The sequence below is a fragment of the Natator depressus genome, chromosome 26 (genome assembly GCF_965152275.1).
Source record: "Natator depressus isolate rNatDep1 chromosome 26, rNatDep2.hap1, whole genome shotgun sequence".
Classification (NCBI taxonomy): domain Eukaryota; kingdom Metazoa; phylum Chordata; order Testudines; family Cheloniidae; genus Natator; species Natator depressus.
In genome coordinates this window covers 2,028,467-2,040,949 of record NC_134259.1, presented here as the reverse complement: position 1 = coordinate 2,040,949, position 12,483 = coordinate 2,028,467, and the positions used below count along the sequence as shown (strand labels likewise).

General features: G+C 49.1%; 1 protein-coding gene across 2 annotated transcripts; it reads right to left on the bottom strand.

The window, feature by feature from the left end:
* Window positions 1–3,180: 3,180 nt before the first annotated feature.
* Window positions 3,181–12,479, bottom strand: LSM1 (LSM1 homolog, mRNA degradation associated). 2 transcript variants are annotated; one of them, XM_074940101.1, is made up of 4 exons: window positions 12,329–12,479; window positions 10,819–10,887; window positions 5,718–5,833; window positions 3,185–3,717 (listed from the first exon to the last, which is right to left on the bottom strand). In XM_074940101.1, exons 1-4 carry the CDS (start codon window positions 12,372–12,374, stop codon window positions 3,547–3,549), a joined length of 402 nt encoding a protein of 133 aa, XP_074796202.1. In that variant the 5' UTR covers window positions 12,375–12,479; the 3' UTR covers window positions 3,185–3,546. The 2 variants fall into 2 exon arrangements, with proteins under 2 accessions (XP_074796201.1, XP_074796202.1); XM_074940100.1 differs by lacking the exons at window positions 10,819–10,887; window positions 12,329–12,479 and adding an exon at window positions 8,829–9,004 and having other exon boundaries at window positions 3,181–3,717.
* Between the last annotated feature and the right edge of the window lie 4 nt (window positions 12,480–12,483).

Sequence of the window (12,483 nt, the reverse complement as noted above, 5' to 3'; positions counted from 1 at the left end):
AGCCTCTGTTTGTCAGAGGGTGGAGATGGATGGCAGGAGAGAGATCATTTGATCATTAGGTTCACTCCCTAATGGGGCATCTGGCATTGGCCACTATCGGCAGACAGGATGCTGGGCTGGATGGACCGTTGGTCTGAACCCGTATGGCCATTCTTATGTTCTTATACTACTATGGGGAAGTTTCTGTTTGTTTTAATGAAGGCAGCTGGACACACAGACAGGCCTAGCGGCTTTGCCACGTTCCCTAGCTCTCAGCCTAACCCAGCTGGTGCTGCCTACGCTTCTCAAACTGGCTCATCATAAGTGGGGGATTTTAGGCAGCATGGAAAAGGCTGCACACACTACCAGGGACATGCTGTTCACCTCCACAGGCAGCTTTATGGTCTTCACTTGTCCTCTGGCACCACAAAAGCCAAACCAGGCCCACTGAGCCAGGCTTGCTTAGGGTGGCCCAAGAGGATGTAAACAGGGCTGACAGGGGGAAGGGAAGAGAATTAATGCTAAATAGGAAGGTTTCATACTGGTGAAATATATAGAGTGCCATGAAGAAACAGAGGCAGCAGTGTGAGGCATAGGTGCCTGGCATAGAGGATTTACTTGGGCTTCTCCACCTTCATTGCCTATGACCCCAGGAATCTCACACACAAGATTTGGCAGAAAGGGGTTTGATATGCTCATAAGAGCTCATTTCAAAACCTGCCTATTAAAGAGCCCATGGCATTTTTCACAGGACTCGAGGTGTTAAATCCTGGCTTCTGGGTCAAATTGTAATAGCAACTCTTTGGACCTCAGAAGGATGGTGTTAGCCACAGTTACAGAGCTATTTTTATTCCCAAAGTGCACCTGAATTCTAGAGCCTCCTTATAGGTGATATCTGACAAACAAATTATATGTAAAGTGAATTCAATGAGAACCAAACTTAATTTAAGCACACTGTTAATCTGTTCCCATGGAACTGGAAAGGACACTTGCAACTTAAAAAGATATTACATAATCTAAAGCCTTGTGCATTTGAGAAAGTGTTTTGGGTATAACATCAGGTATGAATCTAAACCAATATAGTTGTACCAATCTGCACACTCCTAATTTTGAAATAAGAGTGCCTCTTTTCACCTTGCTTGGGAAGAGGTTTAATCTATACAGAAAAACCACTCTTCGAGCAGACTAAGAGCATCTGTTGGGGAGTTATACCAGTATAATCCATGTAGATGAAGCGTAAATCCACAGAAATGTTTCCACAATGTATTCCAAACAAAAGAGCTATTTATTTGAAAACATTTCCCTGCAGTATTTGAGACCTAAGCCCAGCAGGACTAGAGAACATGCAAACAAAACCTACTTCATGGATTTTTCCTTGGCCAAGATGACAGAATTGCAATAAAATAACCCCCAGCGGGTGTGACAACCACATGATTTTTTGAATTCTCACTGTTCACCATCCAGGTGGATTAGTAACACAAGTAGAGAAATGTATCAAATGCCAGAATTTGCCTCATCCTTTCTTACATTTTCTTCCTCCTCAGTGCACGAAGGCCTGGAGTGCCACAGAATAACTGAGCATCTACAAAACAGGAGGAAAATGGCCCTTAGCACTCTGCAAAGCAGGAGCTGTGTTATGCCCAAGGAAAGCAATGGTTAGACCCTATTTGAGGAAAAAAGGCTACTTCCTCTTTGTAGAATTGTTTCCAGTTAGAGGAACGTCACAGGCTGCCAACCGATTAGGCTGTAGAACTCACTGAAAGTCTCCAGAACTGGAAGAACTGTTTCCCACTGGTTAAGCATGGTTTATAATTGATGCAGTCCCTGTTCAGTTTGTGTATGGTTCATAGCTTATGGTACAGGGCGGCCCCCGTAGTGCTGCCCAAGCTCTGAGCTGTAGATAAAGAAAATGTTTATTTTTTTAAAAGGAATTGCATTTGCTTAAGTAATTTGTACCTTTAATGTCACCAGCCTCTCCCATACCTACTATTTTTCCTAGAGCATTTGCACAGGTTGGACAGTAGCCACGGAGTGGTTCAGGTGTAATCTATACAGGTTGATAAGGCTGAACACCTGATGCTGCTGGATTGTTCTAGCATGAGCACTGGGAGAGGGGCACAGATTGGCAACTACTGTAACTCTCACGGCCAATCTGATTTTAACACGATACCATGAAGTCCTCTCACAGGAATCTCTGTGCACAGTGCCTACACAGTTCCCAGTGAAGGGGATGAGAATCAGTTTGCATCACACATTTACCTCCATGAATAAAATAAGTCTCCGAGCTCTAATGTCCCTCCAGAGGAAGAGCACATAAGCCTCTGAGAAGCAGCTCAAGGGGGAGGCAAGAACTGCTCATTTCACTGCACCAGAAGCTGGTTTTACCTTTGTTGAGATCACAGTGAAGAGCCTTACAAGCTGCCCCCAGCAAAACCTTACTCTTGCTGTCAAGTTACCATTTGCTGCAGGGTGAATGAGGCCTTGTAACATCACAGACGCTGAGTGATACAGCCCAATATATCTAAGAGCATCCTGGCCAATTCAGCATCAAGACAGGTGTCCTTTCTGCCACTGTGAGCCCATTCTAGTGCCTGCTCTGGGCACACCTGGGCAGTTCAGCACAGGAGCAGCAGGTGTGTATCATGAGTAGCAAAACCTAGTCCAGTTTCTTGTTAAGAGGAAAGAAGTATGGTGGACCCTGCAGAGCCAGGTTAGAGGGAGCTAATGGAGAGAGTTAGTGGATTCCTTGTCTTGTCTGTTACAGAATCTGATTTAATGACAAAAGGATGGTTCATACTTGCAAGGGCACAGTCAGTGACAAGGAGGGTTAGCTGGACAGCCACTGGAGTCACCTGTCCACTAATACTGTAGGATCAGACACATTTATGCTACCACCAGCCATTCACCTGACTACAGTGAAAGCAGACTCCTGCTCTTCCCTCTAGAAATACAGACAGCAACAGGCTCCAGCTTTCTGCCGATAACCAGGAAGTGCCCCACTCCCACCCCCTCCACTAAGCTAGAAAGAAGAGTGCTCCAATGTGCATTGGTTCCTCAGCCCCCTGGACTGTGATATGAGAAACCCTCTAGGTTGGAAGGAAGCGGTAGGGGCGTAAGATCCCATTTGTGATCAGTACCATGTTCTGTTTGTTCCATATAGATACAGCCCAGAAAACAAAGCAGATTCCAGTACAGATGACTGTTGATTACATTGTCAGGATCCAGGTTTTATTTACATGTTGAAGAGCAGTTTTCCCCAAAATCACATGAGGGGGAAAAAAAAATAAAAAATAGATTTCTCTCCATGCACACATGCTCTAACTGCGCCATTGCATGTGGGTATGTTCAAGGCTATTCAGACACCTACATTCTTCATAAACAATGATTTTGTGAAAACAATGACATGATTTTAATAGTGTATCTGTGCCATGGAAAACAGATAAGCCCAAAATTAAAAACAAAAAACAGCCTTTCCAAACAGACCTACACACCCTCTGGCCAAGTGTGGTCTAAACACAAAGCGCTCTGCTTGCTCGGACAGAGCGAATTGTCCGATGGGCAGAACACCTAATACTCATCTAGAGTGTCTGCTCGCGGGATTGAAAGGCCCCGTTCCTTAAGTGCCTGCACTTTCAGCTTCTCCGATTCCTGCTTGGCTTGCTGTTCCACGCGCTGTTCCTCCAGGATCTCCTCGATCGACACCTGCTGCAAAGGTGTGTCACTCTCCTTTTCCAGGTCCTGCAAAAGAAGCATCATTCAGGGTTGCCGGGAGGGAGCTAGCAGTGAGATCTGAGGCTCTGCTTGCTCTGACCACCGGTGACATTATAGAAAGCGCTTAACACAGCACGGCCTGGACCACAAGCAGCACATTAACAACCCTGGCCGAGAATCCATGGGTCCCCAGGCAGCTCCACCACCTTGCAATGCAGATGCACAGGACAGGATAAGAGTCCCAGGATTTCCAGCACTGCCCTAGAGCAGGGGTCGGCAACCTTCGGCATGCGGCCCATCAGGGTAATCCGCTGGCAGGCCATGAAACATTTGGTTTACGTTGACCGTCCGCAGGCACAGCACGGAGATGTGGGAAGCAGCGGCCAGCAAGTCCCTGTGGCCCAAGCTCCCTAGCTTACACAGTCACCCCAGGTGAGAGGAGACGTGATCCCAAAAGGGATGGAGGGATTCAGTGTATGAGGAGCAGGAGCTCTCTACTTTCACTCAGTACAAACGTTGTGCTGGAGGGCATGAACCCAGTGGTACATCACAGAGGTTTCACTTGAATTGGTCCTTAGCAGCTTCACAATTAATCTATTATGTTCTGCTCTCATAACAAAATCAGGAATGTGTCATAGCTGAGATCACAGCTCTCGGGATCTGCTCACACTCCAAGAATCCCACTGGGCCTGCTGGATGTCAAGTACTCACCCATCTCCTCCTCTCAATTCGAGTCATTTGATGCAGGACCCACTGTGTGCCTAGTACTGGGGTTAACATTTCCCAAGGAGGGGGAAATGCTGCAGCTGACACTGTCTCCTTAGAATGGAGCACAGGAAAGGGGGAAAATCAATCCATGCTCCACCTTTGCAGACTGCAAATTGTTGGAGCAACACTGTTCCCAGCCAGCGGCAGCTGTGAAGGATTCAATGTATGATTTGTTGATGCTCTGAATGGTCAGGGCAGACCCACACCAGAGAGGTTTTAGGGAAGGCGTGTCTGCAATCAGAGTCATAAGAGTACTAACAGAAATCTTACACACTTGCACTTTAGAGATGCCTGGGCATATGCTATGGACTCTGGAGAGGGCTTTGTGCTCACAGACGTCTCAGGACCTGCTAGGTATTTCTGGCTGGGACCACCTAGCATTGCCCACTGATCAGTTCATTGGCCTGCTTCATCAGAGAAGCTGAGCCATGGCAGGATCCGTCTCCCAGGATACGCCCAACTCCCCCCACGACGAGGGCGGAAGGGAACCATCTCCATGTTTTATCCCAGCTCTGGGATGCGGATTCTTAAATGCCCAGATTTCAGTTGAGAAAGCCACGAAGTGTCACGAGTACATATGAATTACAATGGGATTTGGGCACCTACTCCTTAAGTTTCCTTGAAGACCCCAGCTTGAAATCAAGAGGAAATCTGACCTGGAAAAAGGCAAGGCCGGGGGAGGAAGGAGAGGACAGCTATTCTGTCTAGCACTGACCATGCTGCACCTGGAGTACTGCATTCAGACTGGGACCACGGCAGATTCCTCCGCACGCACACCCTGTGCTTCAAGGTCACTTTACCCTTGGAGCTGGTGGGAAATGTCTCAAAGCTTCTGCGGGCGCCCACTTTCCCACTTGGCTCTGATGAACTAACCTGCACCAAACTCTTTGCACTGCCCCACCCCCAGGAGCAGCCAGAGGAAGGCACCAGGTTTCTCCTTACAGTACTGAAGGGACAATAAAAGCTCAGGACCCTCGATTGCAGGGTTGGCCCTTTTGCCTACGTAACGGCACATTCCATGAGCCAGGGTAAAGGGTTACATAATTCCCGCTGTGCTTGTTTTTCTGGCACTGCGTGACCATTTCACAGCAGACACATATCATCACTGACACGGAAGGGACCCGCATGCTGCCAGGTGTTGACGAGGCCTGGCTCTAGTGTCAGGTTTGTTGGCAATGCTGCTCAGAGTAACAGACTACAATCCTGGGCAACAAGGCAGCCCGCGGTCCAGCACAGCGACAGACGAGAAGGCTACTTACTATTTCCCCCAGCAGGACAACGTTCTCGCCTCGCACGACAAAGATGCCTCGAGGGATGTCGCCATATTTTTTGCCCACGTGAATGCGCTCCACCGTCTGGTGTAACACCAAGTTTGCTGCAGTTTTCAAGGGGGGGAAGAAAACAGACTCCTTTGTGACTTTGTCTGAATGAGGCTACAGTGTCGTGGTCCCAACCCAAAGCAGAGGGGCTGCACATGCACTGCAAAGCCACCCTAATGCTCATGCTTTGGTAGCATCCAGTATCTCCGAGCATTTTAGCAAAGGGCAGTTGAATTTCACCCACCACTTCAATGCACAATACTGTATCCATTTGCAGTATTTGCTTAGCACCAAGAGGCCCCACCTGAGATTAGAGCTCTGTTGGGCTAGGCACTCTCCAGACAGAACGGGAGGCTGTCCCTGACCTGAAAAGCTTACAGACTAAGTCTCATCTACAAGGGGAGTTCTTCTTGATTAACTCCATAAAAGGACACACTACTCACACTCCAGAATAAGAGTGTCTACACAGAGTTAATCAGGAATAGTTAATCTGCTTTAAATTCACACCCTACCATAATCTGAATTTACTTTCATGTGTGCATGAGACCTTGATAGACAAGACAAGGGGTGGGAGGAGAGAAGGGCACAGGGAGGGAAAGTGTCAGAATCAGGAACAGAACGCAGGTCACCTGACATCCAGTCCCTGGTGTTAGGCACCAGACCCCACTGCAAGGGAACTGAACAAGGCCGCCAGGGCTCTGGGCTCAACACCTACTCTTACAAGCAGCACCACAGCTCCTCAATGAGCACAAGTCTCATGGACCAAAGTCCGACCCAAGAGCACTGTGGTGCAGTGTACAGCACCACACGGGGCACTAGTCACGACAGAAGCTAGTCACTGGCACCACTTCCTGAAGCTATGACATGTGTCTAGGTTGGAGGTTTCCCATCCTAATCCTCCTTTTCCTGAAACACTGAACGTAACGCTCCACATTTTCAGGGTCAAACATGACTGAAGTCTGTCAGAATCCGAAAGGGAAAAAAGTGGCAAAGTCTCGATATTTTAATTTGTATCTCTATGGATCGCTGTGAAGTTGAAGACACTGGTGTTTGTACAAGCCGTATGAAAACGAACACTGTGCTCCATCTGCAGCAGCAATTAAATGTCACACGGTCCCTGGAGCTGTACGGACTCAATTGTTGATTTTGGGGTAAAGACCAAGATGTTTCATCTTAAGTGGCTATTTAAATTGCAGTTGTCCTAGACTCAATAAAATTGTTCAGTCAACATCCACAGAAAGAGAAAAGAGGTCAGCATTTGCCAATTAAAAGCAGGGGGAAAAAAAAAAACTAGTAAGGGACGATATATTAGTCAGCTTTTAAAAGAGGCTTTAACAAACCATAGAAAGTAATAAACTATGGTTATGTTAAAAGAACATGTCAAGATGTTCTTAAAGGGTTGTTTTTTGGTTTTTTATTACCAACCAAATGCCTGCATACATAAAACCCAGTATCTGGTAAGCTAAATCTTAAACTAGCTTATCTTGAAGAAAACCAGACACCAACATGCGCATAAATTCAAGGGGAAAGATTATGCAGATAAGAATGCTTATAATGCCAGCTCTGAACCATAAGGAGTACACACACTTATTTAAAAACACAAACAAGGTTTAAATTCAGATTTCAAGTCACACCACTTTATTATACACATCGGTGCTTTTAAGCCTTGATTGACTGGAGTTGAGGAAATGTGCAATACTGTTTATGACAAGCACATGACAAGAAATCAGCGCTTCTATTCTAGATTATGCAGCTATTGCACTCAAGATCATACAGGAAAGAAATGAAACAGGAAACTCATCAGATCCAAACTTGCTGTTTACAAAGTCACTATGTCTTTAACCTCAGTGGAGATTTTCTGTTTCACTACTTTTGCTCAGAGATCTTGCAGAAAAATGGTCTCCTGGTTGCTCTTTGTGATAAAATTTCAGCACCCGCTCAGCCTATGCATTCCTGATCCTTCGATCTGCCCACCCTTAAGATTATGGATTGCTATGTATCATTAACAGCCACCACAGTATTTAAGCACCATTCAGGAGATCATGCCCCATTTAAGTCAACAGAAGGATCAGGCTCTGCACACGTAACCAAGCCTGGCACTGAATTCTGTCCAAAATTTAACCCAAACTCTCCACTGTCCCTCATTTCAGCCAAACACACAAGCAGGGTCGACTTGGCCAGTTGCCTTCCACGTCCCATCTGTAGCAGCCCAGCTTGGAGAGCAACGCAGGGGTGGGAGCCAAGAGGTCCTGGCTCTGGCAGAGCCCTTGGGTGAGTCCCGTCCCCTGTGTTTCACTGAAGTGGGGATAAAGATCCTCACCAGCGAACCTTCACAGTGCGGTAGTGTCTGCACAGTGCTTTGCCACTGCTGGGCAGACCTACAGACCTTGCACTGCACACTCAAAGTAGTGACTCATCTTGATCTCCACTGGCAGGAAACTCCGTAGCCTTACCCAGAGACTGCCTGGCCCCGTACCCCAAAAAGTTTCACCTCGGGAGCCACTCCAGCTGCAGCACACCTGTCAAATCTCTCTGCCAGGGCTGGATGTGGAGGGAGGGGCAGCATCTGGGACAGCATGGACCTAGGTCCTGCAGGGCTTTAAAGATGAAGAGCAACACCCCGAAAAGGTGAAGAGCTCTTGACTCACAAGCCTGGCAAAGCAGGAATGGGCACAGTGTGAGATGTCATCTCAGCAGTGTGCACCCCCCCGCCCCAGGGAGTCACCTCATGTCCCATGCTGTAGCACTCACTGGCCCTGTCCACACTGCAAAAATAACCAGGTGTGGGGAGAGTTGGGGCAGAGCCGTTTTATACCATATCTTTTCCCTTGCCTATGTGACCGAAGAGCCTGTTATAGTACTAGGGAACCATATTTTAGCCTAGGAATCTCCCTGAGTTAAGAGATGGCTACAACCTATATTTTCCAGTCTTTACACGGATTAAAATCTGCCACAGCTATGTCATACAGCTTTGTCTAAACATGGGCAAGGAAGCATAGATCCTGTTATACTGCTCTTATTACTGGAAAGCTCAAGTACCACAGAATTTACCTTGCTTAAAGCACAAGGGTCTGAGCCCTATTGCTTTGCAGTGTAGATGCAGCACCACTTGACGTGGGTCCCAGGAGTCAGCTGGAAGTATCCCACAATTCCACGGGACAACTTCCTTAGTCATCCCTCTCCCAACAATCTGCAATCCACTCTATTGAAAAAGGAAAGCCCTGATGCTTTGCAAATGCTAGCAGCTCAGGACTCAGAGTTAACCCAGTCTCTTCTGATCTGCAAGCACGCTGTCAGAGCGCCTCCGGGGCCTGCAACGGAGAGCGAACCCATCAAGCCTTTTGCAAGCGAGCACCTTCCTGGTACCATGCAGGGGGGCAGTAAACTTTTCTCACAGTGTACCACGGTCCTAGGGCTAGAGCAGCTACATTTCGGGGGGGGGGGGCGTGCGGGGGGGGAAGAGGGGCACTAGGGACTCTGGGACATCGTTACTTTGACTCAGGTCTACCAGAGCACGGGTTAGACAAGTCTTAACATGGGGTTAAAATACAATGTAGACACAAACCCAGGGTTCCCTAACAGAGGTCAGCTGGCTCGAGTCCCACTAACCCTGGACTTAAATTGCAGTGTAGACATATCCAAAGAGGCCGCAGCACAGCTAAATTTCTGACATCAGCTGGACATACAGCCCAGACTCACAACTGCTGTATCTTCTACACATTTATACAATGCTGGAACCAGGATTATTCCTGATCCTTATCAAGTTACTATCTTTATAAGCCCTCTTCCCCCCAAAATGTGCACGAAGAGCCCCATCCAAGGCATTCCCTCCTCCCTGCCAACAGTCATCAAGTAGATAAATATTTATGATGCTGGTGAAAACTGTGTGCCACTTGGCGCCTCTCCATTCTTAAAGCAATTTTTGGGAGGTGTCTGGCTCCCCCCAGTGGTGAGCTAAGAAAGTCTTTAAATGATAAGTTTCAGAGCAGCAGCCGTGTTAGTCTGTATCTGTAAAAAGTACTTGTGGCACCTTAGAGACTAACATTTATCTGAGCAGAAGCTTTCATGAGCTACAGCTCACTTCATCGGATGCATACAGTGGAAAATATAGTGGGGAGATTTTATATACACAGAGAACATGAAACAATGGGTGTTACCATACAGACTGTAACAAGAGTGATCAGGAAAGGTGAGTGACCAGAGAGATTGAAGTGTTCTCCGACTGGTTTTTGAATGTTATCATTCTTGACATCTGATTTGTGTCCATTTATTCTTTTTTCAACAAAAAAAACTTCAAAAACAGACTCCAAGGAGAGAGTGCTGAATTGGAATTAATTTGCAAATTGGATACAATTAACTTAGGCTCGAATAAAGACTGGGAGTGGATGGGTCATTACACAAAGTAAAACTATTTCCCCATGTTTATTTCCCTTCCTACTGTTCTTGTAAAGTGCTGGAAATGGCCCACCTTGATCATCACTACAAAAAAACATTTAACGGACAACTGTGAAACTAGAAGCATTTTCAGAGCTAAGTTCTGAAGCAAGATGCAGATTTTTGCAATCAAGAAGGGGTGGCCACATACCAAAACAGTGCTGAAAAATGTCTGAGCACACAGGAAGAATTAAAAGTCAAACACACACAGTGAAATTTCCTCCCTTTTCTCTCTACAGCACTCAGAATAACAGCCATTTTAAAATCTGTCAGCAAGCTTCTCCAAGCAGCAGCACCATAGAAACCAATGCTGATTACTAACAATGAGCATTCCTCACCTCCCTCCACACCTCATGGACTGGGTTTGGCACATGTAACTTTTCCAAGAATGTTTCTATTTGTCACAGGTCAAAGGCTTGGGACGCACATGCATCACACATGGAATACTAGCTTTCAGCACTGTCTACTGGAGACTTCTGAACAGTGGATTTATGGTAAAGTAGATATTTTTAAAATATCATCATTAAAGACATACATAAAGGGAAGGAAACCTGATGCATGAGGCAGAGAGGGCTCAGAGGAAAAGCGAGGCCATGTGATCACATACCAAACTGATCGATGCTTCGTAAATATCCTATCAGTGTTCTACCATCTCGAAGGAGGACCAAGTGTTTTTCTGGAAGAGATGTTAAATCAGTATTAGTGGTTATAGAAAATATCAAGCAATGGTTACAATTAATACTTAGACCAAATTCAAAAGAGCAACTAAAATGCTGAACAAGAAGGTTTTAATCAGCATTAAATGGCATTAGTCGTATTGTGGCAGTGCTTCGGAGCCTTGGTCATGGACCCGTGCCCCATTGTGCTGGGTGCTGTGCAGACAGATAACAAGAAGGACTCTGCTCTGAAGATTTTACAATAGTTTTTTAGCCCGATTATCTGAGCATATGCAGCTGCCACTGAAATCAAGGGGAGCTGCTGCAGGTGACACACTGCTGAAAGACCAGGCCATTAGTTTATAAGTACCACCCAGATTTGAAATGAGGATACTGAGACTCTAGAAAGTTACAGCACTGGAAATTTGGAAACAGCCATCCCAGAAGAGGATTGAAAATGTACACTTGGGAAGCACCCGGCACCCTGGAGGATGCTGGAGCCCTTCACAAACTACACGCAGCACCAGGGAAAGGCAGCCAAGGTGAGACGGAGCCTGGCAGGGGAGGGAGGAGGAAATACGGAACTTCCCAAAGGAAAGGGAGACCCAGCCGGCTCAGTTAGCCCCGAGATGATCGTTATTACGCTGAACGGAGAGGAGAGCTGGGCCGACGGGAGAACACGGTTCTAGGCAGAGCGCCCGGGGAGGGGAGCCCAGCCCTGAGGGAGACACAGGGAACCCGGACCACCTGCACAGCGCCGAGCGCTCCGGGGGGAGTCCGGGGGTCTCCCTCAGGCTCAAGAGCTGAGACCTGGAGCCTTTCGAGAAAGAACGTGAAGCTACAGAGCCCGGGGGCAGCAACGGGGCCCGGGGTCCAGGGGGTGGCAGCGGGGCCCGGCAGCGGGGCCTGGAGCCCGGAGTCCGGAGCTTTGCAGCGGGGCCGGCTGGGATCCAGGGGGTTGCAGCAGGGCCCGGCCGGGACCCAGGGGATTGGAGCGGGACCACGTCGGGGGCAGGGGCTGGGGCCCGGGGGGTTGGAGCAGGAGCGGGGCCCAGCGGGAGGCCCGGGGGGTTGCAGTGGGGCCGAGGAGGGACTGGGGTCCGGCCGGGGGCGGAGGGGGGGCTGGGGCCCAAGGGATTGGAGCGGGGCCCGACCGGGGGAGGGGAGGGGGGGGTTGGACCGGGTCCCAGGGGGTTGCAGCGGGAGCGGGTCCGGCCCGGGGGCGGGGGGCCCGGGGAGGGGGTGGGGCCCGGGGGGTTGGAGCGGGAGCGGGGCCCGGCGGGAGGCCCGGGGGGTTGCAGTGGGGCCCGGCCGGGGGAGGCTGGGGCGCGGGGGGTTGCAGCGGGGCCGGGGGGGTTGGGGCCCATGGGATTGGAGCTGGGGAGGGAAGGGGGGCCCGCAGCGGGAGCGGGGCCGGTCCGGGGCCCAGGGGGCGGCCCCCCCCCGGCGGGCGCCACTCACTGTCGATGTCCTGGATGAGGCTGGCGGTGCCCGGCATGTAGTTCATCCTGCGGCCCCAGCCCGGCGGGTCCCGCCCCGCTCCCGCCGCCCACCACACGCAGCGGAAGCGCCGCCATCTGCTCCCGGATGGACCCGCCCCGCCCCGCGGGATCACC